The 27,677-nt window shown below is 39.1% G+C and overlaps 1 protein-coding gene across 1 annotated transcript in view; it reads right to left on the bottom strand.

Moving 5' to 3' along the window:
- INPP4B (inositol polyphosphate-4-phosphatase type II B) overlaps positions 1 to 27,677 on the bottom strand; it is a 917,092-nt gene that overhangs the window by 412,507 nt on the left and 476,908 nt on the right. The window contains 1 exon segment of the mRNA XM_078148459.1: positions 25,754 to 25,870. Within this exon segment, the coding sequence (XP_078004585.1) occupies positions 25,754 to 25,870 (117 nt within the window).

Genomic DNA, 27,677 nt, shown 5'->3' with positions numbered 1-27,677 from the left:
GAAGAGCAAGAGAGAAAAAGTGGCTGGTATGGAACACAGCAGGCCTGGAGCCCCTAGAGTATAGTGTCTGTAATTAGTTTGCATAGGATCTAAGGTGTAGATTGTGATGGGACCTTTTTTGTTATTGTTTTCATTTCAGTCATGCCTGACTTTTCTTGACCCCATTCGAGGCTTTCTTGGCAAAGATACTGGAGTGGTTTGCCATTTTCTTCTTCAGCTCACTTTACAGATGAGGAAACTGAGGCAAATAGGGTTAACTGACTTGTCCAGGGTCACACAGCTAAGTGTCTGAGGCCAGATTTGAACTCAAATCTTCCTGACTCCAAGCCCAGCACTCTGTCCACTGCATCACCTAGCTGTCCTGAAGGGACCTTAGATGCCGTCTGGTCTAACCTTCTCATTTGTAGAAATGAAGAAATCCAATCTAATGCAACAAACATTTGTTAAGTTCCTGCCATGTACAAAGTGTTGTGACATTCTGACAAATGGAATAGGGAATAGATCTGTGATTAGTCTAGGGAACGTCCAACCCATACTGGTTGTTATATCCTCTGTAATTTCTAATCTAGAGTACTGAGAAATTAAGTCACATGGCCAGGAAGTGTGAGAGGCCAGACTTGAACCTGGGTCTTCCTGGCTTCGAGACCACCTATCTATGTATAGCCCTTGTTATATCTTAAAGCACAATCATCCCTGCCCTCTAAGAGATTCCATTACATGAAGGGAAGAGGGCACGTGGAGCCTATCATGTACTCAGTTCAGTACATACAATGATAACATGCCTTCCCATAGGAGGCATCACTTATGCTGGGCTTTGAGAGACTCCTAGGGTTCTCAGAGGCAGCAGTGAGGAAGGAGCACATTCCAGGCACAGGACGGAGTGGGAATTGCGTGTGGAAGTGACTACTGTGCTCCCACTGGGGCTCCAAGCCTGAGCCTGTATACAACCTTGGATTCCAGTATCTTGCCATGCAGTGAGAAGAGCAAAAAGGAAAGAATACTGAAGATGTAAAGGACTGACGGGCAGACTTCCAGTTGAGAGAGTAAGATCAAACATTTTAGAGAAGCCCAATTCTCTCACATAAACCCCAATAAATATCTAAAAAAGGAACTCAGAAAAACCAATGATAAGGAACACTAAAAAATAAACATAAGTAAACATCTTCATTCCATCTAAAAGTATATATACATATGTGTATATATAATACACACACATATGTATATATATATATATATGTATATATAATATATATATATATATATATATATATATATATACAGAGAGAGAGAGAGAGAAGAGAGAGAGAACAGAATGGGGAGGGAAGAGTTATATCGCTGAATCCAATAAGAACTCAGATAAACATGGAAGCTGGTGGAGGTGTGTAGAGAAGCCACACTAGGAAAATCATCCCAAACTCCCATAAATGAACCTGATACCAGTAAGTACTCTAGTCTGGATGTGTATGTATGGAGGGAGGAGGTTCACAAACCTGTCCAGACTCTATTCATTGAGGCTGTGAAACCAGATCCTGGCCCTGTGTTGTATGAACAGGAGTGGGGAACAGAACCAGACCTTACATACAGATCAACAGACAGGGAGTCAGGCTATAGTCATGTACTCCTTGGAATCCTTGGAGCCACATGAGGAGACAGGGCCATAAGTAGGAGATGAGACGCTAGTCCCAGATGGGGTGTGCAAATGACCAAGAACAACAACATCTCCATCATCTCATAGGATAAAACTGAAAACATATATTATGTAGAAAAAGAACTAGAAAGAAAATAGGTGTCCATCAGCTAGAGAACAGTGAAACAAATTATGGTAAATGAATGTAATGAAATGTTATTGCACCATCAGAAATGAAGAAAAGGGTGGATTCTGAGAAACTGGGGAGGGCTTCTGTGAACTGATGTACAGTGAAGGGACGAGAGGCAGGAGAACAAATCACACAATGGCCGCAACATTACAGCGGAAGACAACCGTGAAAGACTTAAGACCTGTGATCATGCGATAAGCAATCATGAGTCCAGAAGACTGATGACGAATCATGCTTTCCTTCTTTTGCATGGAACTGATAGGCTAGAAGTGCAGAATGGTCAGTTTTTTAGACATCATTAATATATGGACTTGTTTTGATCTGATCAATATATGTATACTCATTTGATTCAAGGGCCAATTTTTTGAGAGGGGTATACTTAGGGGAGGGGTAGAAGGTAGTTAAGAATAACACTAGAAATAAAGGAAGAAAGAAAAGAAGATCAATGAGCTATTTTAAAAACTGAAAAGAAGAGAGCAAAAGGAATTTCAGAAGAGGACACAGACAGAGTGGTGTCAGATTTACCATGTTAAGTTTAAAATGTAAATAATAACAATAAAAGTAACCAAGCAAGGAACGATAGATTTATGCCTTCATACAAGGTCCTCTTTAGAGATACATTCATTGATATTTGTCAAATTCACAATAAAAAAGATTAAAAAAAGAAAGAAAATGATTAGTGCAGCTTGACCCTCAGTAGTAGGTGTACAGGAAAAAAGAGCTTGTAAAGAAGGGGCAGCAGGTTTGGAGGATGTGTCTGAAGGTGCCTGTGTCAGTGATAAAAAAAAAAAAGGGAAGACTGCTGAGAGGCTTATCTGTGCCCATCAATCAGCAGTGGACCAGGATATGGTCCCTGGCATTCTGCTTAGTGAATCATCTTAGTCCTGCTTCATTGGAAAAAGTGTTGTTTTTTAAATCACAAGAACTGGCTTCAAATTCTTGTTTTGGTGCCTACTACCTATGTCACCTCAGGAAAGTCACTTAACCACTTAGTGCCTCAGTTTCCCTCTATGTAAAATGAGGAAGTTGGATTAGATCACCTCTAAGTTTCCTTTAGCTCTAAATCTATAGTCCTTTAATACTTAGGTCTAGATTTCTTAGGATATTTCCATTCCCTCCTCCCACCAGGGGCAGGAGGAAAGTCAGTTCTTTTTCTATCTTGAAAAATCACCTCAAACATGTTTCCGGTGATTTAACCCCAAACCAGGTCCCATCACAAAGGACTGCCCACATCAGTTCACAATAAAAGAAACATTTAGAAGTATAATGAAGTGAAGCTCTCTTCTTTGCTTTAAATCTGGAAAGTATGTGGGGGGTGAAAAAACCCTCCATCTCTTTTCTTTCTTTCCTTTTCTCTCCCCCCAAAAGAGGTGTGCATTAAATCGCTCTTTGCTCTGACAATGACTTTTTTCCCTATGTGACTCTATGTTATGCGGCACAGTTGAACCAGCCTTGATCGAAGAACTGAGACCTATGTGTGTCAGAAATTCTATTTTTTGCTTTCATACTAAATAGACCGGTGCCCTTTTATAAAGTCAAAAGTGTTTGAGAAGATGAATAGAGTAACGCTATTTGACCTTTTGGGGCTTTGAAAAATTCAGATCATAAATCTCAAATGGAGAAGAAAAAGAATGCATTAGCGAAATTATTACAACCCTTCCTTTTGAGACTTAAATTGGCTTTCAGGGAAAAACACAAATAGAACCACACAGTAAAAATATACTAGGAATTTCAATTTCATTCTGCAAGCATTTATTAAGTACTTGCTAAGCACTGGAGATACAAAGACAAAATAAAACAGACCCTGCCCTCAAAAAACTTAGATTCCCTCAGGGGAGCTTACATTTAATGACTATAGATATTAAAGAGATATAGATCTTAAATATATGTGTGTATTATTTTCTAACAATTAGAGCTACCCCAAAGTGGAATAATCTTCCTTGAGTCTTTCCTCCTTAAGGGAAGTCTTCAAGGCATAACAAGATAACCCATTTTGGGGGAAAAAGATTATTTTTCAGGTATATGTTAGATTAGATGACATTGAGCTGAAATTTCAATTTGTTGACTATATGGCAACCTCAGTGTCCCTTGTTCACCAGACAAGTTTATATTAATACATGTATGTATGCATGTATGTATGTATATGTATATAGATGTGTATAGATATATATATGTATGTGTGTATAATATGCATGCACATATGTACATAAACACATTTTTATTATTTGAAAAAATTATGCATTACATTTTACAGAATTTCATTTACATACAATTTCACAAAATAAATGGAATGGGACAGTAACAGTGAGGGGAATTAGGCCTCTTGTGGTAGGTATCAGCTGAGGTAAGCATGGAATGGGGAGGAGGGAGAACAATGTATTTTAAGCAGACGATGCAGAAGCACAGAGGCAGGAGCAAGGATGCTGCATGTGGAGAACTTGACACAGGATATTTGGGCTGAAATGTAGAGTACATTCGGGAGAATGATGGAGAATTAACGACATAATACAGTCATTTTACTGACTGTGCTACTTAATGATATGTAATTCTATTTTAATGTTTAAAATTCACTGGATGGTCATTTGAAAATGAAAGAAAAGATAAGGGCCAGAAATGGGAATATATGCATACTATCGCATTTCCACTTGCCATTCTTTGCAGCTAATTGATATAGGCTGGTTAGATTAGACATCTTCCCTCAGAAGGGGGATATGAAAAAAGAAACTGTAGGAAGGACTGAAAAGTCCAAAAATACAATCCTAGACCCCAAAGGAGTTATACCATCTCATAGGCTTATTTTTATTATAGGTATTCATGATTGGCATAGCCAAAGATACACGGCACCTTCTTACTGCAGATGCATACATTTTAAAAAGGTTCTGTCTCTCTTACTCTTCCTGAGTCTAGAACCACCCATCTAACCCAACTACCACCAGCTACTCAGATCCATCCTGGAGTTTGGGACACATTTGGTCTCACTTGGATAGGTACTGTCTTCCTTACCAGGACCAGAAACAAATAACTGAGACAGAGCAGTGGGCTACCTCAGACACAAAATAATAGGCCTTGATAAACTAGAGAGATTACAAAGGAAGATACACAGGATGGTGAAGGACTTCAAATCCATGCCATAAGAGAATTGGATAAAGGAAATGGGAATATTTATCTGGTAGAAGAAAAGGGAGTTTGGATGGGGATATGATATCTGCCTTCGAGTACTAGAAAGCCTATGATATAGTAAGGGATTAGACATGTTTTGTTTGACTTGAGAGAGAAAAACTGAAGACATTAAGAAGGTACAATGAGGTACAATTTAGGCCTGGTGTAAAGGATTTTTTTTTCTATTAGTTATCCCAAAAAGGAATAGTCTGCCCTGAGTGGTACTGTCTTTCCTCCTTAAGGGAAATCTTCAAGGCATAACTGAATAGCCCATTTGGGGGGAAGGAGTTAAGAGTAGAGATTCTTTTTCAGGTATATACTGGAATGGATGAAACTAAGCTACCATACTAACTTTGAAATTTGTATTTGCTGGTTCTATGACAGCCTCAGTTTCTCATGTTCATCAGATAAGTTCATAATAAGAATACTACACTATTAATGAACCTCATAGTTGTGTCAACTGAGTTTGAGCCTCTTACTTTGTGCCTTGAAATCCAAGATAGGACTGGTAGATTAATGATGAGAAGTTTTTGGAAGGTGAAACAGGGCACTAAAACATAAATGATGAGAGCCTGCTGGTATATGACAATGATACATCTTCCAACCAGAAGATGTGTTTGCTTATTTTCTGAATAACTTCTGTATTAACTTATTTTCTAAAAAGCTGAATTTCTTAGCAAATCTCAGGTGGGTGAATAGCAAGAGACATGGAGAAAGGAAGCTAGATTTTCTAGAAAATAAATGGAATCTTTCCATCATTTTCTTGAAATATAATGATAATGTTGTTTCCTAGCAAAAAGTAAGTACTATCATAGAACCAAATTTGTTTCCTACTATTTCAACATGTCTCCGGAAGATGCTTGATTATTTTCTAGGATTAAAAAAAGTTTTTTAATGATTCAGGTAGTCATAATTTATCTGTGGCTGCTGTTTAATGAAAGTGGCTATCTTGTATAGCCTTTGGATGTCAATCACATGATTATATCATCTGATATACTGGTCTCTTTCCCACAGAGTATCAATCAACCAATTAATATCATTTATTAAGTGCCTACTATGTGCCAGTCACTGTGCTAAGAGCTCTATCTTTTAACATTTCAGAAAAAAAATAACTCTTGACCCAACTTACCATCTCTATTTAGCAAGCATATGGCAATCATTATCTTTGCCATTCAAATAGTGAGATTGTGCCAGAAGGGGGAAAAGATTAAATGACATATTGGATGGTATAGAATTAAATGATAATTTATGATAATAAGACTCTGGGCTCCAAGTCTCTAATTTTTAAAATTTTTCCTCCATGACATATTGTGGTACCTTGAAAGGGAAAGTAGGTAACACATACAAACACACACACACACACACACACACACACACATAAGAGGATGTTTCACATTTGAACTATTTAGAATGGAAGGAGATGATGAAAAACTCAAACATTTATTTTATAAGCACACCATACCATAATTATTTTCCCACAATCAAATTAGAAATCTTCACAAAAAGATTATATTTGAGGTGAAAATAATGTTAAAGGACTTACTGAAACTAATATCAAACAGGGTTCCAACCATTTTGTACTTTCTGCTTTGGTATCAACCCTGGGCAAAACCATTTTTTATTGGTTGACAAAGGCTAGAATTGAGTAGAGTTCATGGGAAGGGCTGATTTCCTTGGTGTGGGGAACTGGGTAAAAGGAAGCTGAGAAATTCTTACACAGATGGAGGTCTGAAATTCAATAGGTTGAAATTAAGAATAAGACCCCCTTCCAAGTGGCAAAAATAATTTTAAAATACTCAAGTGAATCTGAGACTTTTTTACTTCCTACCTCCAGTGATACAAATTAAAACCCATTCATGCCTGCCCATCCATAACTACTAACCTTCTCCTCTTGTAAGTTCTACTCAAAGCTATTGAAAGCTTTCCTAAGTTCTCCTGACATCTCAGGAATGCCAGTGAGCAAACAGTCCATACTTCATTCATCTCTGGTTCTCATCCAGCAATCAACCCATCTCCTTTTCCAATCTCACTTTCTTCTATGTTATCCTTTACGCTTGGTTTTCTTGATAGCGCTTTTTTATTTTTTTTGCTACAACCTGTGAATACTCATAATATGCCTCTCTACTGGTCTTGGAAAGATATTCTTTTTTAAATTCTTCCATAACTGGAGTGTTCCATGATTTGAAGCCCTATAGTAACACTAGAAGAGACTAAGTAAAAAAAAAATAGAATAGGCATGTCACAACCAGGACTCTTCCTACCTTTCTGGTCTTGTTATACACGTATTCCCTTATACACCAACTATGATCTAGCTAAATTTTCCCACTAACTCTCTCATATGTAATAATCTGCTTGCCACCCCTATGCCTTTGAACTGTCTCATGTTCCTAGAATGCTTTCTCTCTTCCCCTCTGCTCAATTTCCTTGACCTTCTTTGAGAATCAGTTTAGATCAAATCTTCTACAAGAAGACTTTTTCAGCCTTCCATCTCCCCCATCCAATTGTGTCTTCCTCTCTAAGATGGAAGAAAATACATTCATTCTATGGATACACTGTATATGCCTAGTTATTTACATGTTATCTACCGTATTTGAATGTGAGTTCCTTGACGGCAGAAATTATTTTTGCTTTCTTTGTATTCTCAGCATGCACATATATTAAGTTCTTAATAAATGTCTGTTGACTTGCTAACTGTATATGGCCTTTTGTTTTTTTTGGTTTTGTTTTTTCATGGAAACATTTAGAGTTATTAATGGAACTTTGCAATTTCCGAAAGGCACTGCCCAATGATCTCCTTCTGTCTAATGGGCCCAACTCTGTGTCAACTTGTAGAGTCTCTCCAAGACATATGAGGATATAGCTATATATAAATATATACATGATATAGATAACATATATAAGTATGTATGTATGTATGTATGTGTGTGTGTGTATATTTTATATATATATATATGTGTGTGAAAATGATGGGTAAAATATTAAGGCTTTTTATCTAACTGCAAGTCATATCCTGGACAATAGGTACTCATCCCAATCCCATTTTTTTCCCCTTTATCAGCAGTTAATTTAAACTCTTGAATTTCTATGGATTGTGTCTAGGGAGATATTATTCTGGGGCTTGAGAAATCCACCACATTGTCATCTGCAAACACTATCATATACAGGATCTCTTCTACTAAGGTTGTCTTCAACTTGGCCTACATCTTCTTCATCTTGGGACTCTCCAGTGCATGTCCTCCACGACACTAGCAAATACCTTTGGTGAGGATGTGTTTCCGTGAGATCAATGATCAGAAAGAGTCAAACAAGGTTATCCTGAATGAGAGAACAAAAAAGGCGCACTGGATCCAGAGTCAGAAAACCTATGACTATGAAATTCAACCTCTGGTACTTACTACCTGTGTATTCTTGGCCAAATTACTTAACCTCTCTGCTTTACTTTCTTTACCTCTAAAATGATAGGGTTAGACCAGATGACCTCCAGGGCCCCTTCCAATTTTAAAATTCATGCTCTCATGATCTGTTGTTATATACCTTGCTATATACATATATACATACATATAGATATATACACATACACACACACATGTATACACACACACATACACAGAGGGAGAGAGGGAGGGAGCACTATTAATCTCTATCTATATAAGTAGGGAAGGTATGTGGTATGATGCAAAGAGTCCCAATCCTGGAGTCAGGAAGACCTGAGTTCAAATTTAGCCTCAGACACTTACTAGCTAGGCAAGTCATTTAACCCTTTTGCTTCAGTTCCTTAATCTGTAAAATGAGCTAGAGATGAAAATGGCAAACCACTCCAGTGTCTTCGTGAAAGAAAACCCCCAAAAGGGGTCACAAAAGGTCAGACACAACTGAAAAAGACTAAAAAATAACTATATAGACACATACACATATATAAATATGTCTACACACATTTGTGTGTATATATGTATGTATGTATACATATATGTGTGTGTGTGTACACACACACACATACATACACATAGGATAAAAGATAGAAATGGTCAATGTTGGAGGGCTAACAGGATGCAAAATACCCTAAGTCACTTCTGGAAAAGCTGTTACTCCAACTCTTCTAGGAAACAATTTCAATTATGGGAAGGAAAAAAAAAGTCACTAAAAGATTCCTATCTTTTGCTTCAATAAGCCCACTCGCTATTGAGCATATGTCCCCAAGGAAGTCAAGGACAGAAAGACCCAATATACACCAAAATATTGATAGAAGCACTTTCTGTAGCAGCAAAAACAAAACAACAACAACAAAAAAATCTCTAGAAATAAAGTAAGTACCTATCAGTTGGAGAATTGCTGAACAAATTGAGCTATTTGAAAGTAATAGCATAGAATGGTCTTAAGAAAAGGATTCAGAGAAACATGGGAAGACTTGTACAAACTGATACAGAGAAAAGTGAGCCAACTCAGAAGAATAACATATACAACTACAACAGTACAAATGAAAACACCACTTAAAAGCAGTATAAGACCGATTATTGTTTTTAGAACAAGAGAGCTGATGACAAAAGATATTTTACTCTTCTCATATGAGAGGTGGCGGTCTATGGACTTGGGCAGTTGTATATGTTGTCTGACATTCTTGTGGCTTTTTTTCCTTAAATCGCTTTCTTTGTTACAACTGAGTGTAAAACATAGAGAGAAGGGGAGGGGGAGGATGGAGAGGAAATGACTGCGGTGAAAGAACATCAAAAGGCATGAACAAAACTTTAAAAAAAAGAAAAAAAAATATGGCAGGCAAGTCACAGAGCTGAGAGACAGTTCTGAAGTAGAAAATGGTTGAAACTGAGAATCAAAATAAGGCCCCAAGAGGGAGCTAGGCAAGATCTTTGTTTCAGGCTAGAAGGGTTCTGTGCCACCAAAAATTGAAGTTCAAGGAAAATATACAGAAGAATGATGAGAAGTAGTCAGTAGTCAGCCTCAAGGGAATATGTCAGCTTTAAGTCCTGCCCTTTTGGGCACACTCAACAACCCTTCACTGCTGCTAACCACACGAACTTCTGTGGAGTCACAGCAGTGGTTGATATCTAGAAGTAGTTGGCACCCTTGTCCAAAAAACTAGAGGAGCCCAGGAGAAACGGTGAACTCACTACAAAAATTGCCAAATAGAAAAGAAAATTTATTCAGCCAGAGTGTAGGATTTTTCAACAAGAAAGGTTACAGGGAGATAATATGATTGAGTTTAAATCACAGTAAAATGAATTACTTGGGGGCAGTTAGGTGGCACAGTGGATAGAGTGCTGGGCCTGAAGTCAGGAAGATTCATCTTCCTGAATTCAAATCTGGCCTCAGACACTTCCTAGTTGTGTGACCCTAGGCAAAGTCACTTAACTCTGGTTTCCTCATCTGTAAAATGTGCTGGAGAAGGAAATAGCAAACCACTCCAGTATCTTTGCTAAGAGAACCCCAAATAGGGTCACAAAGAGTCAGACATGACTGAACAGCAACAATAAAAATTCATTACCACTTCCAATAGGATGAGTGAGCTAGTTAGCTGAGTCCATTATTGTGAATTCATACTACTATGTCCACAATACTATTGCCATATGATATATTGGGGTGAAGGATTAGCACTCAAAAATGCTGAGCATCAGCAACCCTGCCTGTCCTAAGTCTTTGGATCGTTGGACCAGTTGGATCAGTACCATAGATATAATCTCTTTCAAGTTAAAGGTGGCAAATAGTACCAAATTCTTCAACCAAAAGAGGCTGTGTTGATCAATGGTAGGAACGTTGGGTTTGGAGTCAGAGAACCTAGGTTTAAATCCCAGCTTTATCACGAGAAACTCACTGTAACTCTCTATGGCTCAATCCTCCAATCTGGGTTTGGGACAAGGTGACTTCTGAGATCATCTCAGGTCCCTTTTGGCTCTACATTTGTGATCCTAGGGAAAGGCCCAGACATTTGAAGCACAGGGCTGGGGTTCAAATCTCACTTCTGGACATTTCTGGCTACGTGATTGGACAAATCACTTAAACTCAACCCTCCACTTCAGTTTCTTAATCTAAAAAATGAGGGCATGGGAACTAAACAGTCCCTTTAGCTACAGACCTCTGATTCTACGATCCTTGAGATATGATATTAACAGCAGTTCTGTACTCTGGTAGTTTCTTAGATTTGCATTTCCAGAGAAGTTTGCGGTCTGATGCTGACCTTACAATGCATTCACCTAGATACATGCAAATCAAACTACAGATGCCCAAGAAAATAATTTGGGACTCAACAGATGTTGAACAGCAAGATAAAGTGGGAGAAATATCAGATTAAAATTAAAGTGCCATTAGGACTTGCCCATGTCCAACATAACAGCAATTATGACAAACTACCGCCAGGTAAAAAAGAAGTGAAGCAGACAGATCCTTACCGCACGCAGCATTCAGAAACAAGGTAGAGCTGCCAAGACTGTGGGCCTCAGACTCTGAGAGTCTGTGGAACACAGAATCCACCTGGGCGCAACAGTGTAGTGGACATATGGACCCAGTGCGGAGCTACAGCAGGAGCCCCCTCCTCAATAATATTTACACACAATAACATTAGCAGCAGCAATGTTATCTTTGGTGAGAAAAGACAAACATCAAAGACAGATTAGGGAAGACAGTTTAGGAATCGCTATTCTCTTTCCAGGACATGTCCATCTCTATCCACTTTGTCTGGCACACTGTAAAGACCAAGTCTATTGTATTTGGGTTTTTTGGTTTTTTTTTTTTTGGTTGGGCAATGGGGGTTCAATGACTTGCCAAGGGTCACACAGCTGGTAAGTGTTAAGTGTCTGAGGCCGGATTTGAACTCAGGTCCTCCTGACTCCACAGCCAGTGCTCTATCCACTGCACCACATAGCTGCCCCTACCAAGTCTATCATAACCTTATGACACTGGTACACTAGGTCTGGGCTGAGTTAAATTAAATTGCATCATACCACCACCACCACCACCACCACTACAGAATGAAATCTCAGAGCTGGGGGTGGGGGTGGAGGGGCCTCAGAGGCTATCTGTTCCAACCAGTGCATGAAAGAAAATCTCCACTAGAACATACCAAAAAGTGGTCAGTCTTTGTCTGAAGATCTTCTAGAAGATGGAACTCATGCATCTTTCAGCAGCCCATTTAATTTTGGGGGAGCTCTAAAGACATTAGATAGGGATAGAAACTAAGATAGTAGAAGCATTTCTAGTCATTCTATCACATTCTATCTCTGTACCACCAATCCCAACTCATTAGCTCTCTCTCTCTCTCTCTCTAGAAATAACTTTGACATGCTATTAATATATAATATTTAATCATATTATTACACATATGCATATGTGTATATTTACACAATAACAATTTTACCTATCTATGTAGGCCTAGTATACATATCATATCCCACAAGTAAAATGTAAGCTCCTTGAGGGAAGGGATTTGTTTGCACTTGTCCTGTGCCCAGCCCATTGTAGACATAGAATAAATATGTTAAAAGATCAAATTGAATATAAGTATGATTCAAGCAAAGTTTCTAGAAGTAAAGTTTTTTTTTTTTTTCTCCTTTCTCTGGTTACAAAGGACACTCCATTTGCTTTCACAACAGAAGAAGAGAATCAGGATTATAAGACAATATTCCTGAAGGATGAACAAATGTACCTGTTTGTCCCTCATCTTCTGTAAGGTGTTTTTGTGGTGCTGTTTTTCCTCCACTCAGTAAAGGCAGTCTGAAGCATCAGAATAGTAATGGAAGATGAAAGTAAAGACACATTGAAGGAGGTCCTCATACATCTATGCTCTTTTGAAAATTTAATGCAGACCCCACAGAAATGTGAATTAGTCACGTGCCTTAACACAAAACTCCAAAATCTAGGCCATGGCTCTACCCCCGGCAAAGAAAAACCATGTGTTGTTACACTCAACAGATAGTATTGCTTCTGTCATCACATGTTCAGAATATAACATAATGCCTGGTATGTAACTGCTTAATTAGTATTTGTTGATGAACTGTTGTGAGGTCAATGGAAATTTGAGACAGATACAGTTCAATACCACTATAGAAAAGAAAACACAATCAACCTGATTATATGTGATTCTACCTTACAAACCTGATAGCGGGCTCAAAAAAGGCTACTGCCTGATATAAGGCTTGTGGGAGATACCAGATAAGAAAGAGGAAGGGGAAATGCTCTAAGCATTGCAAGCTTCTGTTTCCTGTACCTGGTTCTCACCCTGTTCCTTTCCAAGAAGGTTAAAGTTATCTTCCTCACCTCTCACTAGGTGGTCTAACAAGGGTGGTTTTTATTACTATTTATTATTATTATTAATTTTATTATTGTTATTATTATAATTTGTCCCCAATCTTTCAAAGTCCCTGAGAGTAAGGATTGAGTCTCACTTGTCTGTACACCTCCATCAGCACTTGAGACAGTGCCTCACAAGCTTACACTAAGTAGGTCTGTGATGAATGGGTGCTGCATTTGTCATTGTTGAATGGCACACCTCCATTTCGTCATCTTCTCCCTAGGATGCTGTGTCCTTCGCAGCCTATTCCTTTGTAACACAGGAATTCATGGTAAAAAAAAAATGAATGCCAAGGAAAAGTGACTATATATTTAACGGCCACAGTTTGTCTATGTTTCCAAGGGAAAATGTAATAGGAAAAGCAAAGGAAAAGAGCCTGAAAGATGTGGTTGTTGTTCAGATCCTGTGTTAATAAGGACCACTGCTCATCAGGAAGAGAAGAAAGCATCTCAGAGCTCTCTGGGGTGTCTTCCTTCTCTTCTTTTGATTAAAACTGAACCTAGGCCTGGGGGTTTAAAATAGGCTCATATGGATCCTTGTGTGCACCAGTATTAAGTATTTTTGCATATATCCACCTGTGTTTTGGGATTGTGAGGTATTCTTTAATATCTGTGAACAGTGGGAGCACAGATAAAATCTACAGTTTCTGTTATCTATGCTCACTTCTGTCTATCCTGGTTCCCAGTTCTTTTTTTGTCCATTTCTAGGTCAGCACTTTGAAATCTTCAAGCTTTTAACTGGTCTCAGTTTTGCTCGCAGGCTTGTTCTTTGGCACATATCAGAGTCTCGGCAAGATGTCTTGCCTCCTGTAGGATGGGGACCTTTCATGAAAATATCAGAAATGCCACCAAATGAGTGAAAGCTTTACATATGTGTGTGTGTGTGTGTGTGTGTCTCACACACATATAATATATATATGTATATGATCTTGAAATATTAATGAGAATGTCTTCATGGTTGTCTTAAACACTGCAAAGCTCTCAATAACTGAATCACTTTTACAAATGTTCTACTTTACATACAGCATTTGTACAAAAAAATGTTTAATTCTAGAGGAGTTTCTGGAACAGAGGTGCCATGCACCTTACAGGTGAGTTAGACAGATCTTCTATGACCTGGGGCTTTCAAAGTCTTAATTGTCTATAACCAACATAGCCTGCAGGTCAGATTGTGCATAAAGTCCAATGTAGATGCGCATACATGCACATGCAGCAGCTAGGGTCTTTCTTGCTCTAGTACCACAATAGATGGCCGCCTTGCCCATTTTGTGGTGCTCCAAGTTAAATTCCAAGATGGATATGAAAAGAGGGCATCCCATCATATGTTTTCAATTCACTTTTTAAAACAACAAGAAGAGTTATTTATACTTAAATTGAATCCATTTAATTTGTTCTTGGAAAACCATACTTTCTCGCATTCACAAAGCTAAAATCATTCCAGCGGGCTCAAAAAGGCCCATAAATGTCATTTTCAAATAACATGTAAACTGCATAGGAAAAAAATGTAGCACTGATTGTATTTCTCAATGCACTATAAATGCATACTCTGTTCTCTCCATCCATTAAAATTAATCTTCGTATTTTCAACTAGGTTTGTGTTTTTCCAAAATCAAGTAAAGGCCCATGTGTTCTTTTTTTTTTTCAATACGCAAACCAGACTCCCAGAAAAGTGATATTAGGAACAGCTGCAACCTCAGCATTTAATCCAGTCTTGAATTGCCACATAGTGGAGAGAGTTTGAGTTAACACCACAGAAACCCAAGTTAACCTGGCTTGGTGTGATTCTAAGAAGGCGGTCTTTGTAAGGTGGAAGCAGATGTCACTGGGCATTTTTCGGAATGTGACATCACCCACCGTCTCAGTACAAACCCGTGGCTTTCCCTGAGAAGTTTAAAAATACTTTTCTCCGGAATCTCAGAGCCAGATGGAATTTGGTTGCAATCATCATTCCATTCAAGTGATTCCAAGAAAGCCCTAACTCTTTTGAGTTCCCTCTGGTTCCTGACAGTGCAGCTTATATAAACTTTCAGTAATTAAGAGCCAGCTCCTGCCCCAGGCAAACTCATCTTTTAAATCACCAGCTTCTGTACCATTGTATTCAGGAGAAATTGATAGCATAGAACACCACACGTCAGAGCCACTAGGAGATGAGTGGAGACTTAATTCCACCCAGAGAGGAGGAAAAGGGACAATTATATAACAACAACAGCTAACATTTTTATAAAACTTACTTTGTGCCAAGCACAATTATCTCATTTGATCTTAAAAACAACCCAGGGAGGTATGTACAATTATTATCCCTATAAGCGACTTGCTCAGAGTCAAAGAGCTAGTGTCAGACTGGATTGAACTCAGATTTTCCTAAAGCCAGGCTCAGTACTCTCTGTCCACCATGCCACCTCCATGTCTAGCTTCATTCTAGTTGGGTACCATTCCCAGCAAAGAAATAGTATTCAAGAAAACCAGCTACCTGCTTTTAAACTGATGCCCAATGCCCACTGAGGGATACAGGGTCAAAACCAGAAATGGACGTATTCCAATATTCTAGGCTCTGTTCCTGACTATGTAAAACAAACCAAAGGGAACAATAGAATCAAACCAACAGGAAAAATATCTAGGGTATGAAGGGAAAACACACTAGATTTAGAAAATAATTCCTTTGTAGTTGTAAAGTCTTGACTTCACAAACAGCTCCCAAATGTCACTTGGAATGTTACACCCAGTTAAGTGAATTGTTACCCCCCCACCACTGGAAATCCACTTTGGACTCCAATTATCCAGCTTCACTGTCTGTACCAATCACATTCATCAAAGGAAAAACAAAAACTGCAAATCCTTAATTAGCTCTCTACTTGGTAGGTACTGTCATAGAGTCTCTAAAATATTAGAAATAAAGTTGCTCCATGATCATCAGTTAAAAACAGCCATTTAACCCGACAAATCAACGAGCATTTATGAAATAACAGCTATGTATGTGCCTTATGTGAAGCGTTAAGGAGCCTAGACTCTGAAGGCAGTTTACATGTGTTTATCAATGTGCATGTCGCCCATCCCCCAACCCTGTAAAATAAAAGCTGCTTGGCAGAAGGAACTGCTGTTTTTATCTTTTAATCACTGCATTGGCAACAGATTCCCCGAACTCAATGGGGAATTCCCCACTCTGGTGAAATCGCAGATCCAGTCCCTATATCTTTCTTCCCTGGATAACTTCACCTTTACCTTTGTATCTTTAACACCTAACATGGTGCCTGGTTTGAGAAATTCTTGCTGATTAATTGAACTCTCATACACCGTATCCCAGAACCCCTCTCCATCTTTATCCACCCTCTTCTTCTTGTCTCTGCAGAAGAGGTGGCCCTTCTTACCAAGGCTAACCCATACTTCTATTTTTGATCCTATCACCTCTTGTCTCCTTAGGGAGTTTGCCCCTTCAGTCATTCTAATCCTCTCTCGACAGCTTCAAACATGCTTGGACCTCACCCAAGCTTCAAAAACCTTCATTTAACCTTGCTGTCCCCTCAAACTATTGGCCCATTTCTCCTGTTCACTGCAAAACTGTTGATACTTATGACCTTCTTATGGTTCAATCTCTTGCAATATGGCATCTCTGTAGATGAACACTGCGCCTATTTGTCTAGTCTCTCTAAACCTTCAGTCCCACACCACAACTTACCTGCCAAATATCTCCACCTACCTGTCTTACTGACACATCGACTCGAACAAAACAGAGATAATTTTATCTCCAAGCCTGCCAACTCCATTCCTCCCTCTTCTCCCTGCCCTCCCCAACAAATATACAAATACCTGTATTTTCTCCATATTTTCTTATGTTTACTGAGTGGATTACCATCCTACCAATCACCCCAGTTCATGACTTTGGAATCACCCTGGACTCTTTGCTTTCTTTTACCCCACTTTCCCTCCATATCCAATTAGCTGCCAATTCTTTTTAGTACTATCCCCACATTTCATCCATGCCCTCCTCTTCACTCACAAGGTTAAAATTAACCAAATGTTCTGCCTGTTTCCAATAGTGGTAGAGCAGAAAGTGCAATAGATTTGGGATCTGAGGACCTCTGTTCAAACTCTGGCTTTCCCATTTACTACCCCACTTGACTTTTGTTTCCTTATCTATAAAACAATGGGGATTACATCGGATGATCCCCAAGGTTATTTCAAGCTCTGCATCTATAATCCTAAAATCCATTTTCCCCAAACCTGACAAAATAATTTCCTAAAATACAGGTCTTACCATTTCATCCCTCAGTTCGAAAATCTTCAGTGCCTTCACTAGAATAAAACATACATTCTTCAGCCTGACATTTAAGGCCTTTTACCATCTAACTCCAACCTACCTTTCCAGGCTAATTTCCTATTCTTATTCACATTAACATGTCCCAGCCGGTTGGATTTGCAGCTATTCCCTTATCTCAACATTATATCTCCTGCTTTGTGCATTTGTACATGTCTTATCCCATGTCTGGAATCCGATCCCTCACTTCTGCCTCTCATAATCCTTTTCATTTAAGGCTCAACTCACGCGCTGGCCCCGCCCCCAAGTTGTTACTGCTTTCTTCCCCCCTCTAAATGACCTCACAAGTACTTATTTGAGAATTCACCCAGCAGAATGTAATCTCTTTGAGGGCAGGGCTGGGGGCATAGCATTTTGTTCTTTCTATCTGCTCCCCAGTTCCTAGTTTACATATAATAGATGCTTAATAAAAAATTTTTGAGTTGAACAGGAATACAAAGTTCCATTAAAGGAAGTGGGGTAATTATAGAACTCAACAAATATTTATAAAGGGCCTACTGTGGGCTATGTACCAAAGGAAATGCAAAGTTTACAAAAGGCTTTGTCTTGGACTGTATAGTCTAAAGGACACAATCACAGGTAACTGTAATATGCAATACCTACATTAAAGAAGAAGAAAGCAAAGTGTGGTTGAATGAAGCCCCCCAGGGAGGTCATTTGCTTGCTAGAGGGAGAACTGGCAAGGCTTCTTGGAGGCAGCAGCACTTGATTTGGGCTTTTAAATATAGATGGGATCACAATAGGCAAAGAGGGAGTAAGGAATTTCCAGGCAGAGAGAAAAGCATTAACTAAGCCAAGAAGACTCAAATGCACTATTCATCTAGGGCCAGAGGATGTGTCTTATCCAGAATGACTGAAGCAAAGAATTCCTGGAGAGAAGGAAAAAAAAAACCAACAACAACAATCTAGGATAAGACTGGCCATTTGTGGTTACACCAGGTTCTTGAGGAGTTCAGACACAGGAGGAAGCAATTTGAACTTAACTCAGTACTTGGAGCTGCTAAAGATTTTTGAGCAGAATTAGGGCAAGATCAGCTCTAAACAAAAGAAAGAATATTCTGGGAATGGTATGAACGTTGCATTGGAGGGAGGACAGAGCAGAAGCAAGAAGACTGCTTAGGAGGCTACTGCAGTAGAACATAGGCCAGTGCTAATGAGGACTTGTACTAGGGGTTATGAAAATGGGAACAGAGAGGAAAGGAGAGAGACAAGAAATGCTGTGGAGGAAGAAACAAAAAGAGACAATTGAATGTGAAACAAAGGTCTTGGAACCCAAGAAGGATTGTGCTCACATGTCCCTCCCATCATTTCCCTACAAATCTGGGGCATTTCTCTCATGTTTAGGATCTTTAACAACCTAAAGTTTGACCCATATGCCCAATAACGGGTTGTAAGCTTCTGGATCATGTGCAGCTCATTGGAAAGCCTTCCAATTTGAAATGCCTTTATGCTACTTTTCTGGTAGAATATAAAACTAAGTTGCAAACCAAAATGGAACCAGCCTCAGATTTAGTGAGATCATGAGAGGGTCCCTTTGTCTAAATTTCACAGGGCTGTTAATGTCATTGAGTTGGTTTATTCTGACAATAAACACTGTGCCAAAAGGAAACAAACAAACATTGAACAAATTTACATTAAGTTACTCTCACAATGACTTTTTAAAGGGCACAATCTGGGGACTTGTCCTAAGAATGCTGCAAGTAACATGGGTAATTGATCACCTCTTAATTTAGACAAAATACCCACTGGACACAGAACTTACTCTAACTCTTTAAATATTTAGAAATCCGGGATGAATTGATGCCATGTTTTCTGTCATCTCCATAGAGGAAGCAAGAGGTCTTAGGAAAACATAAAAAAGAAACTGGAATTTCAACCAGTAAACTATTCTGTGGTTTTACCTATGCTTGGTATCAGTGACATTTTTATATTATATAGGGGCTCTCAACTGTAAAGAGCCAAAAAAATGGTAACAAGGAAGGATACTCTATGCCCTCCTAATTTCCTTCCCTTCCAATATGTCTTGTTCAGCCTTTAAATAAAAACTCATCCATATCTGAAGACATTCACTCATCATTATGCATGCTTCTTGTGATAAAGAACCAATATAAGTCCCCTGCTGCTATTTATCTGCTTCTAGAAACTGGGAATCAGGTCATTTGTTCTATATATGGCCTCAGGAAAGTCAGTCTATCCTCAATTTCCTCATTTGTACAATTAAGTTGTTGGGCAAGACAACTTCTAGGAATCCTTTTGGCTACAAACCACACAATCTTGGAGCTAGAGCCAGGAGGATTTCATTGGCCATGAAGCCCAATCCTCTCACTTTAGAAATCAGGACACTGAGTACCAAAGATTTAACTCAGATGATTAACCTCCAAATCCAGCTCTCTTGCCTTGGTACCACCAGACACAGTTCCTGTGATCCTATGACCTTTGGATAAAGGCTATTTAGAAGGCATAAGAAAGGCTTCAAAAAATGAGGCAAAGGAAGAGGTCATTAGAGCTAAGGCTCTCAGCTCTGGGTACTTGGGTTAGGACTGAGCACTGTGAACTAGAAGCTGGAAAACTTAGGCAGTGCTTACAGGAAGTGTTATTTCAGTTTCCAATTACTGCTGTTGATTGAAGCATAGAATCAAGTCCAAATTGCTGTGCAGGCTTATGCCATAGCTGTACAAGTTATAGTTCACTCACGAGCTTTAATAATAAAAATAATATTTTTGCACATGTTCATTTATCAATATTTCCCTCCCACCCTCCCCTACCAAGTGATCTCTCCCTTATAACAAATAATTAAAAAAAAAAAACAGAAAAGCATTTCGATAAAAGTAACCTACACAACAATGGATTCTAAGAATATATGTAATGTTCCACGTCACAGGTGGAATTCCCCCACCTCAGCAAGAAGGAAGGAGGTTAATTTTCTCTTATCTATGGCCAAGAGAAGCTTCAAATTTAACTTATTTCTGCAAAGTAAAAAGTAGCAAAAAGAAACACATAGAAAGCACTAACCCTGAAGCCAGAAAATCCTGGGTCCAAGTCCCAACTCTGATATATGCTGGCTATATGGCCTTAGTGCTTAGCCTCTCAGAGCCCTATCCAATTCTCCTGAGGCTGAGTTGCAGAGAAAGTAGTGAACTGCATTGGTGGAAGGTACTTCCTCACCTGGAAACTTCTTATACCAAAGACATCACAGATCCAGTCCCTATCCCTAACCTTTTTTTTTCCTACAAATAACAACTGGTTATCTATAGTATATTTAAAAAAAAATAGAAATAATGGTTGTTCTCCTCCCTTCCAATTTGCTCCATGGAGCAAGGAAATGGCGTCTTTTCCATGGTCCAAGAAGAATACATGAGCTCCAGGAACTACCTGATAGCCACCTCCCTCCCTAGCAAAGCTATTTTACCTTGCTGAAGCAAAGGACAGCAGCTCTTGTAGTGAACAAGAAGCATCCCATTGAAGTATTCCACTGATGTTCAGAATTAATCAGGCATGATTCCTTTATATTTTATTACAATGAATGATTGGGCAGCTAGGTAAGGCAGCAGATGGCGCACCAGGCCTGGAGTCAGAAAGACCTAAGTTCAAATCTAGCCCCAGACGCTTACTAGTTGTGTTACTCTGACCAAGTCACTTAACTCTGTTCACCTCAGCTCCTCATCTGTAAAATAAGGTAGAGAAGGAAATGGCAAACCACTCCAGTATCCAGGCCAAGAAAACCTTCAGATGGGGTCACAGAGTCGGAAACGAGAAACAATTGAACAACAGCAACACAATGAATTTATATACAAATATCTATAGATAATACTTCATAAACACATTACTCTAAAAAGAAGTATAAGTCAAAACTACCAGTCTAAAGATCCCAAGTAGGCTGATGTTCAAAGGGTAGGAGTACAAGTAGTATATAAGTGAACTTATTTTCTAACAACTCTTCCTTTGCTAAAATTAATTTCTCAATGTTTTGAATAAAAGGTTCTGGCTTAATTAGGGTCTCAGAATAAATGACAAATATTTTTATGCTTTCTTTTGATTATTTGCATTTTATAAGTATGTTTGAATCTTACAAATCTTTTATTTCCCAGCAAACCAATTTTTCAATGTTGTGACCCCTCTGATAAGCAAGAAAGCCTTGACAGCAAACCAATTATTAGTTTTCATAATAAAGGTCTGCATAAAGTCTAATTAATGAATTAGCTAATTGTTTTTCCCTGGTGTAGGCATTAGCATGGACACATGTAGGAGAGGAGGAAAATCACTCATAGAAGTTCATGTTAGAAACAAAAACAATTTAGGAAGTAACAGAAGTGATACTGGTGATGTAGGCCCCATGGTCAATTTTGGTTGTATCTTACAGATTTATTAGGAGGAGGATCTGGTTTGCACGTGACAGTACCTTGAAAAGTACAATGGATTGGACCTTCTTTTGTGCCCCTAGCTTGTGCCATTTGCATCTATACCAAGCAATTCCTATGAAGAAAGGAGACATCATCCCTGCTGCCAGCTTCCATCCCGCCTGCCAACCAATAACACACTAGGGGCAGGACAACTAGCCTAGCTGAAGCAGTAATACACCGTGAGAAAGAAACAGGAGGTGGCAAGTGCCAGGCAAGCCAAACCATCACTACCACCACCACTATCACATCAGACGTATTCTCTCCATCACTCCCCAGATCATCAGCCCTGCTTCCAGTCTGGTCTCTCCATAGCAATCACCAAGGTACAGAATCCTTGTGGAGAATAGGCCTACCATGCTCACCCCCACTGGTACCAAATACTAACCAAGTGCCACAAACATGCCCCAGGAACAGCAGTGCCACCTCTAGCCTCATCTCCAACCTTGTGCTCCCCAACTCTATTTTGGGACTACCTGTGAAGCCATCATCTAGGGACGCAATCATTATGGAGATGCTCCCTGGTAACTACCTCTGCAGGTACCATGGCCTCCTCAGCAGCCACAGCTCTTGAAAACCCAGAGTAGCAAGCATAAGTCCTTGGCACTATCAAACAGTTCAACATGAGAAACCTCTGAACTTAAATCTGAAATTTTTATATATGTTATCTCCTCCCTTTAAAACATGATTTCTTTGAGACTAGGAACCATCTTACTTTTCTATTTGTAACCCCAATGAGTAGCACAGTGTAAGCACTTAACTGTTTTTTCACTCATTCATTCTCCATCCCTACAACTCTCTGCTTCAACCTGAACAAGGGTTCCTTCCCTTTCTCCTGCCATCTCCTGCCCCACCCCAATACATACACAGACAAGTCGGCACCTCGCTTCTCTATGTTGGGAAGAGATAGAGAGACGAAGAGAGAAAGACAAAGAGAAACAGAGACATACAGAGAGACAGGGAAAGAGAGAGAAAGAGAGAGAGAGAGAGAGAGAGAGAGAGAGAGAGAAGAGAGAGAGAGAGAGAGAGAGAAAGAGAGAGAGAGGGAGATTAACTGTGTAGAGGAGGGGAGGGGAGAAGAAGGAAAAAGTGCACAAACTCACAAATTCTTTTTACTTGTCAAGCTTAAATCCATTTCATCATCACTCACCCCCCCCAAATTCTTTCAGTCTAGTTAAAGATAGAAAATGTAATGTAATAGAAAATAAAAGCAAAATTGCAGAGCCATAATATTTTTTTAAAAAGGTCTTTGGAAAAAATAGCTTTGGATTTATTTGTTTCCCCATGATTTGCCTTATTTGCCTTTAGTTACAAGGACCACATATATCTTTATTCTGACTATTCTTATTGCCATCACACTGGGTATTTATTCCCTTGATGTGAAAATCCATGTTCTTTCAATGAACCTCAGAGCTAAGATAACTTCTTTATTGTTAAGAATATCTTTTTTTAAAGTATCTCTTTGCCCCAATCCTTCCAGAATTAATATAGGAGCAGAGAATATAGTGCAGAGCCAGAAGAGATCTCAGGCATCACATAGCCCAAACCAAACTTTTTTTTACAAATGAAGAAACTGAGGTATTGGAAAGCATGCTGAATTTCGAATTCCAAAGCCTCAGTTTGAAACCTGACTCTTCCACTTGCTAACTGGATGTGACCTTGGACAGATCTCTTAACCTCCCTGAGTCAAAGGCCCTGCATCTGTAAAATGAGGCAATTTTCCTCTATGATTTCTAAAGTTCTTTCTAGTGCCTATGATACCTGGTGAAGTCATTTGCTTAGTGTCAGCTAGCTAGTGAATGTCTGAACTAGTACTAGAACATATGTGGCCTGACCTCCCAGTTCAGTGATTTTTCTTCTCTATCACACTTCATTTTTCTTCTCTATCTTACAAAACTGATAGGAGAGAAAGATAGAAGGTATGAGTCAGAGGTATAAATAGGAAGATGGAAAGGAGCACATCCCCACTCTGCATCTTGGTTAGGCTCTGCCTTGTTCCGTGGGGGCCCAGACCGTGCCTCATCTGAAAGGCAGGCCTCTGCCCTGAAAGAAGATCATGCTATCTTCTCAGGCACATAGACCACTTCCCTGGTATGACTGAACTATACCTGTCTATTTCAATTCAACAAATATTTAGAAAAGGCTGACAACTAGCAGAGCACTGTACCTATCCTATACTATGATCTCTTTGGACTCAGCTATGTGTGGCTTCTGAGAAGCCAACTAGTTAAATAGATAAGCTTGTCCATGGCAATGCTATGAGACTAAAGGAGAAAGCTGTCTTCTTCTTTGCATTCTATTAAAGCAGTTTTCTGAAAATAGTATCTCTTCCTTTGTTTGCAGTCCAACCCAGAAAAATAACTAATGTCCAACATTTGAGGCCCTGGTTGACTGGTAGATATAAAAAGTGGCCCAATAATAATAGCGATAATAATAAATAAAATTTATAGATATTTATAAAAGAGTGAAATGGTCAGAGTTCTGGGCTTGGAGCCAGGACCATCTGGGTTCAAATCCTGTCTCTGACACTTACCAGCCAAATGGCTTTGGACAAGTCACATGTGTTTGAGACAACTCTCTCAGACTCATTTGCCAAGGGATCTTTTGGGTGAAAGTAGTCTCCCCTCCCCCACTTGCCAAGGCGCTCTCTACCCCTTAGAAATCCCAGACATTTTTCTATTCGCATATAGAGTTTTACCGGATCCTATTATCATGAAATCAAAGAATCAGAGTTAGAAGAGGCTCTGGCATTTTACAGAGAAGGAAACTCAGGCCCAGAAAGGCATCCTGGCTTTATGTATGGAGTGTTATACATGGAATCACAAAGGCCTAGTTTCAGATCCCACCTCAGACACACACTAGCCATGTACCCCTGAATAAATTACTTAACCTGCTTGACCCTCAATTTCCTCAACTGTAAAAAGAAGATAATCATGGCACTTAGTTCAAAGTGTTATTTGGAATGATCTAATGAGCTAGTGTAAAGTGTTTTGTAAAACTTAAAAGTGCTGAATAACGAGCTATTGTTATATTTATCACAAATTCGTAAAACAGGTAGTGAAAACCTCACTAAGCCCATTTTACCAGCAATGAAACTCAGAGAAATGACTTTCCCAAGCTCACATAGCTAGTAAGTAAGCATAAATGGAGTTTTTTAGCCTCTAGAATTGCATAATGGGGAATTACTTACTTTGATCATGGCTGAGGTTGGCCCTGTAAAAAGGCCTTGATGTAAATCACCAGATGAAGGTTGGCAGCTTCTATTTTCCTCCTCTCTCTCCCACTTGGAAGTTAATAAAAGTGCCCCTTTTGAGGGAACTTAGGTTTTCAGTATGGAAATGAGTTCAATGAAATATGAGGGACATTCATGGTCCTCCTAGTCAAAGACTCCACTATTCCTCTTGTTTTCAACGTGAGCAGCATTATCTGATTAGTAACATATTTTGGAAAGGATTGCTTGAACTCAATCTGTTCCATATGTTCTCTGCCCACCAATTAAAGAGAAGCACAAAACATTAACCCCCTCAGTCTATGGAGATTTCCTATGTAATCCACTCAAGAGTCACAAAGTAAAATCCAGAAAAAGATTCCCATGTTCCTTTTCTCCTAATCAAAGACCTTCATCTTCTTGGTACAAGGTGAAATAAACATCACAAAACAACATATTATCAAAGTCCTATAGATAGGTACAGCCCATTAAGAAAGAAGGGCCAAGGGTTTGGGAAAGCTCCACTCTCTCATTTCTGAAATAAAATTGAAAGCCGAGTACTCACCGTATCATGAAACTTATCCTTGACATCATAGACTGTCAATTTGATATTGGTCTCCTCATAGATAGGGTATTCAGGTGGAAATGTCACACCAGTCAAAAACAGTGGGTTTCTTGTGCCCTGAGTAACACAAGCAGAAGGCCTGGATTCAGTTAGGTAACAGCTGCCTGCAGCTTAGCATGCAGTAATAGGTGAGAGGGCACCAAGAATGTTTAGGGCCTCCTTGCCCTCTCCCCTTCCCCCCAGGAAATACTTGCCATACAAGAAAAAGAAACCTAATTGGCCAAATGACACTCATGCACAGTGGCCTAATATTCAGTGCACAAGAAGTTAATCACACCAGAGAGAAGAGGTGTTTCTGGGATGCAGAGGAAGCTACTTGATAGTAATAAATGCCTTCACTAGGCCCTGTCATCATTTATCAGACCTGCTCATGCTGTGCCATGATAAACAATTTATTTGCTCTGTCTGGTGGAGTCCTTCCTGAGGGCTGGCTGTCATTCTGTTCAGAGCGCATTTAAGTGGAGTGGACACGACTTGCGCAAACAACTTAAGATGTTGGCTGATTAAAGCAAAAGAAAAAAAAAATGAACACTGCTCCCCCAGCAAACCTCTCTATGGCTTGTAGTACAAGATTGGTCGTTTGTTTTATTTTATCAGTGACTCATTTGTGACCATCATGCTCTGAGAAAGAGAGTTCATTTGTTTTTGCACATTCAGCTCTGCTTTTTGACCAGCCTGACTTGGAAACTAATAGGAGAAACCCTAAGTATAATGGAAAATATGATGGATTTTCTCCCATTAAAATACTAGTGCCCAGTGTATACATAAGATATTTTAATACCCCACAACTCATTTTTAAGATGTTGACAGGCAACATCAAATTGTTATTATTGTTGTTATCATTATTACTTTGAATGAATACCATAGTACAGCTTGATGGCATTCTGCAAACCGGGGGTTTTCTAGCTATATATATATAGCAATTTCAGCTAGCCAAAGTGCTCTGCCTAAAAATTAAAGTGTTGAAATACTTCACAACATTTAATTCTAGTTTTCCTGGTAAGGTTATTAAAGACAGAACTCTAAAGAGGCACAGGAAGTGACTTGAAACATATTTTTCCATCTAAAACAACCTATTTTGCTATTTTTGTAAAATTTTCTTTGGATGACTAAGTCTTTGTAGTAAATACCCTCAATAACAGAGTTAAATCAGAATTCCCTCAGCCACCAGAACCCAAAGTTTCCACAGGGCAGACTTCGGGCCCGTGTGTAGAATATGGGTCATGGCTATTAGAGAAAATGGGTCTAACTCTGTCTGAATCACTTGTTCCTGAACCACAGTAAGACAGGCAGTCTGTCTTGAACCATCCTGCTCAGAGGCCAGCAGCCAAAGGATGACTTCTGGTTCAAATTACAACAAAGTAGTCTGGAGCCAAATTTTAAAAAAGCAGATTTGCGGAAGTGAGGAGGATACTTTCCCCTCCATTAGACAGACTGATTAATTAACAGTCTTGCCTTCATTAACATTGCAAACTAACTGGCATTGATAGTAAATACAATCAAAGAGAAATATTTCCTGCTTTAATGTGAGCTAAAGCAATAATTACTTCCAACAGTTTGGTTACTTCATATAAAAGCTACGGTAAATATAAAGTGCTCTGTTTCAAAATTACAGTGGAATACCTAACAAGTAAGAACACCTTTCCTCCCTAGTGAACTCAGATCATAGTTTATTAATGCCAAAGTATATCTCAGTATTTGAAACTCATTTATACCATTCTCCTACCCTCCAACCTCTTCCGTTTGCTCTCTAAACAATAAAGAACATCATTTCCACAAAGAATGAGAATGAAAAGGAAACATTAGACAGGTAAGTAGGCATAGGACACAAAACTTTCAACTTTGTCCAAAGTAGAGGGGAGGA

This window comes from Phascolarctos cinereus, unplaced genomic scaffold (assembly GCF_003287225.1).
Source record: "Phascolarctos cinereus isolate Bilbo 61053 unplaced genomic scaffold, phaCin_HiC Scaffold_9;HRSCAF=440, whole genome shotgun sequence".
In the NCBI taxonomy this organism is placed as follows: domain Eukaryota; kingdom Metazoa; phylum Chordata; class Mammalia; order Diprotodontia; family Phascolarctidae; genus Phascolarctos; species Phascolarctos cinereus.
This window is presented reverse-complemented; position numbering and strand designations above follow the sequence as displayed.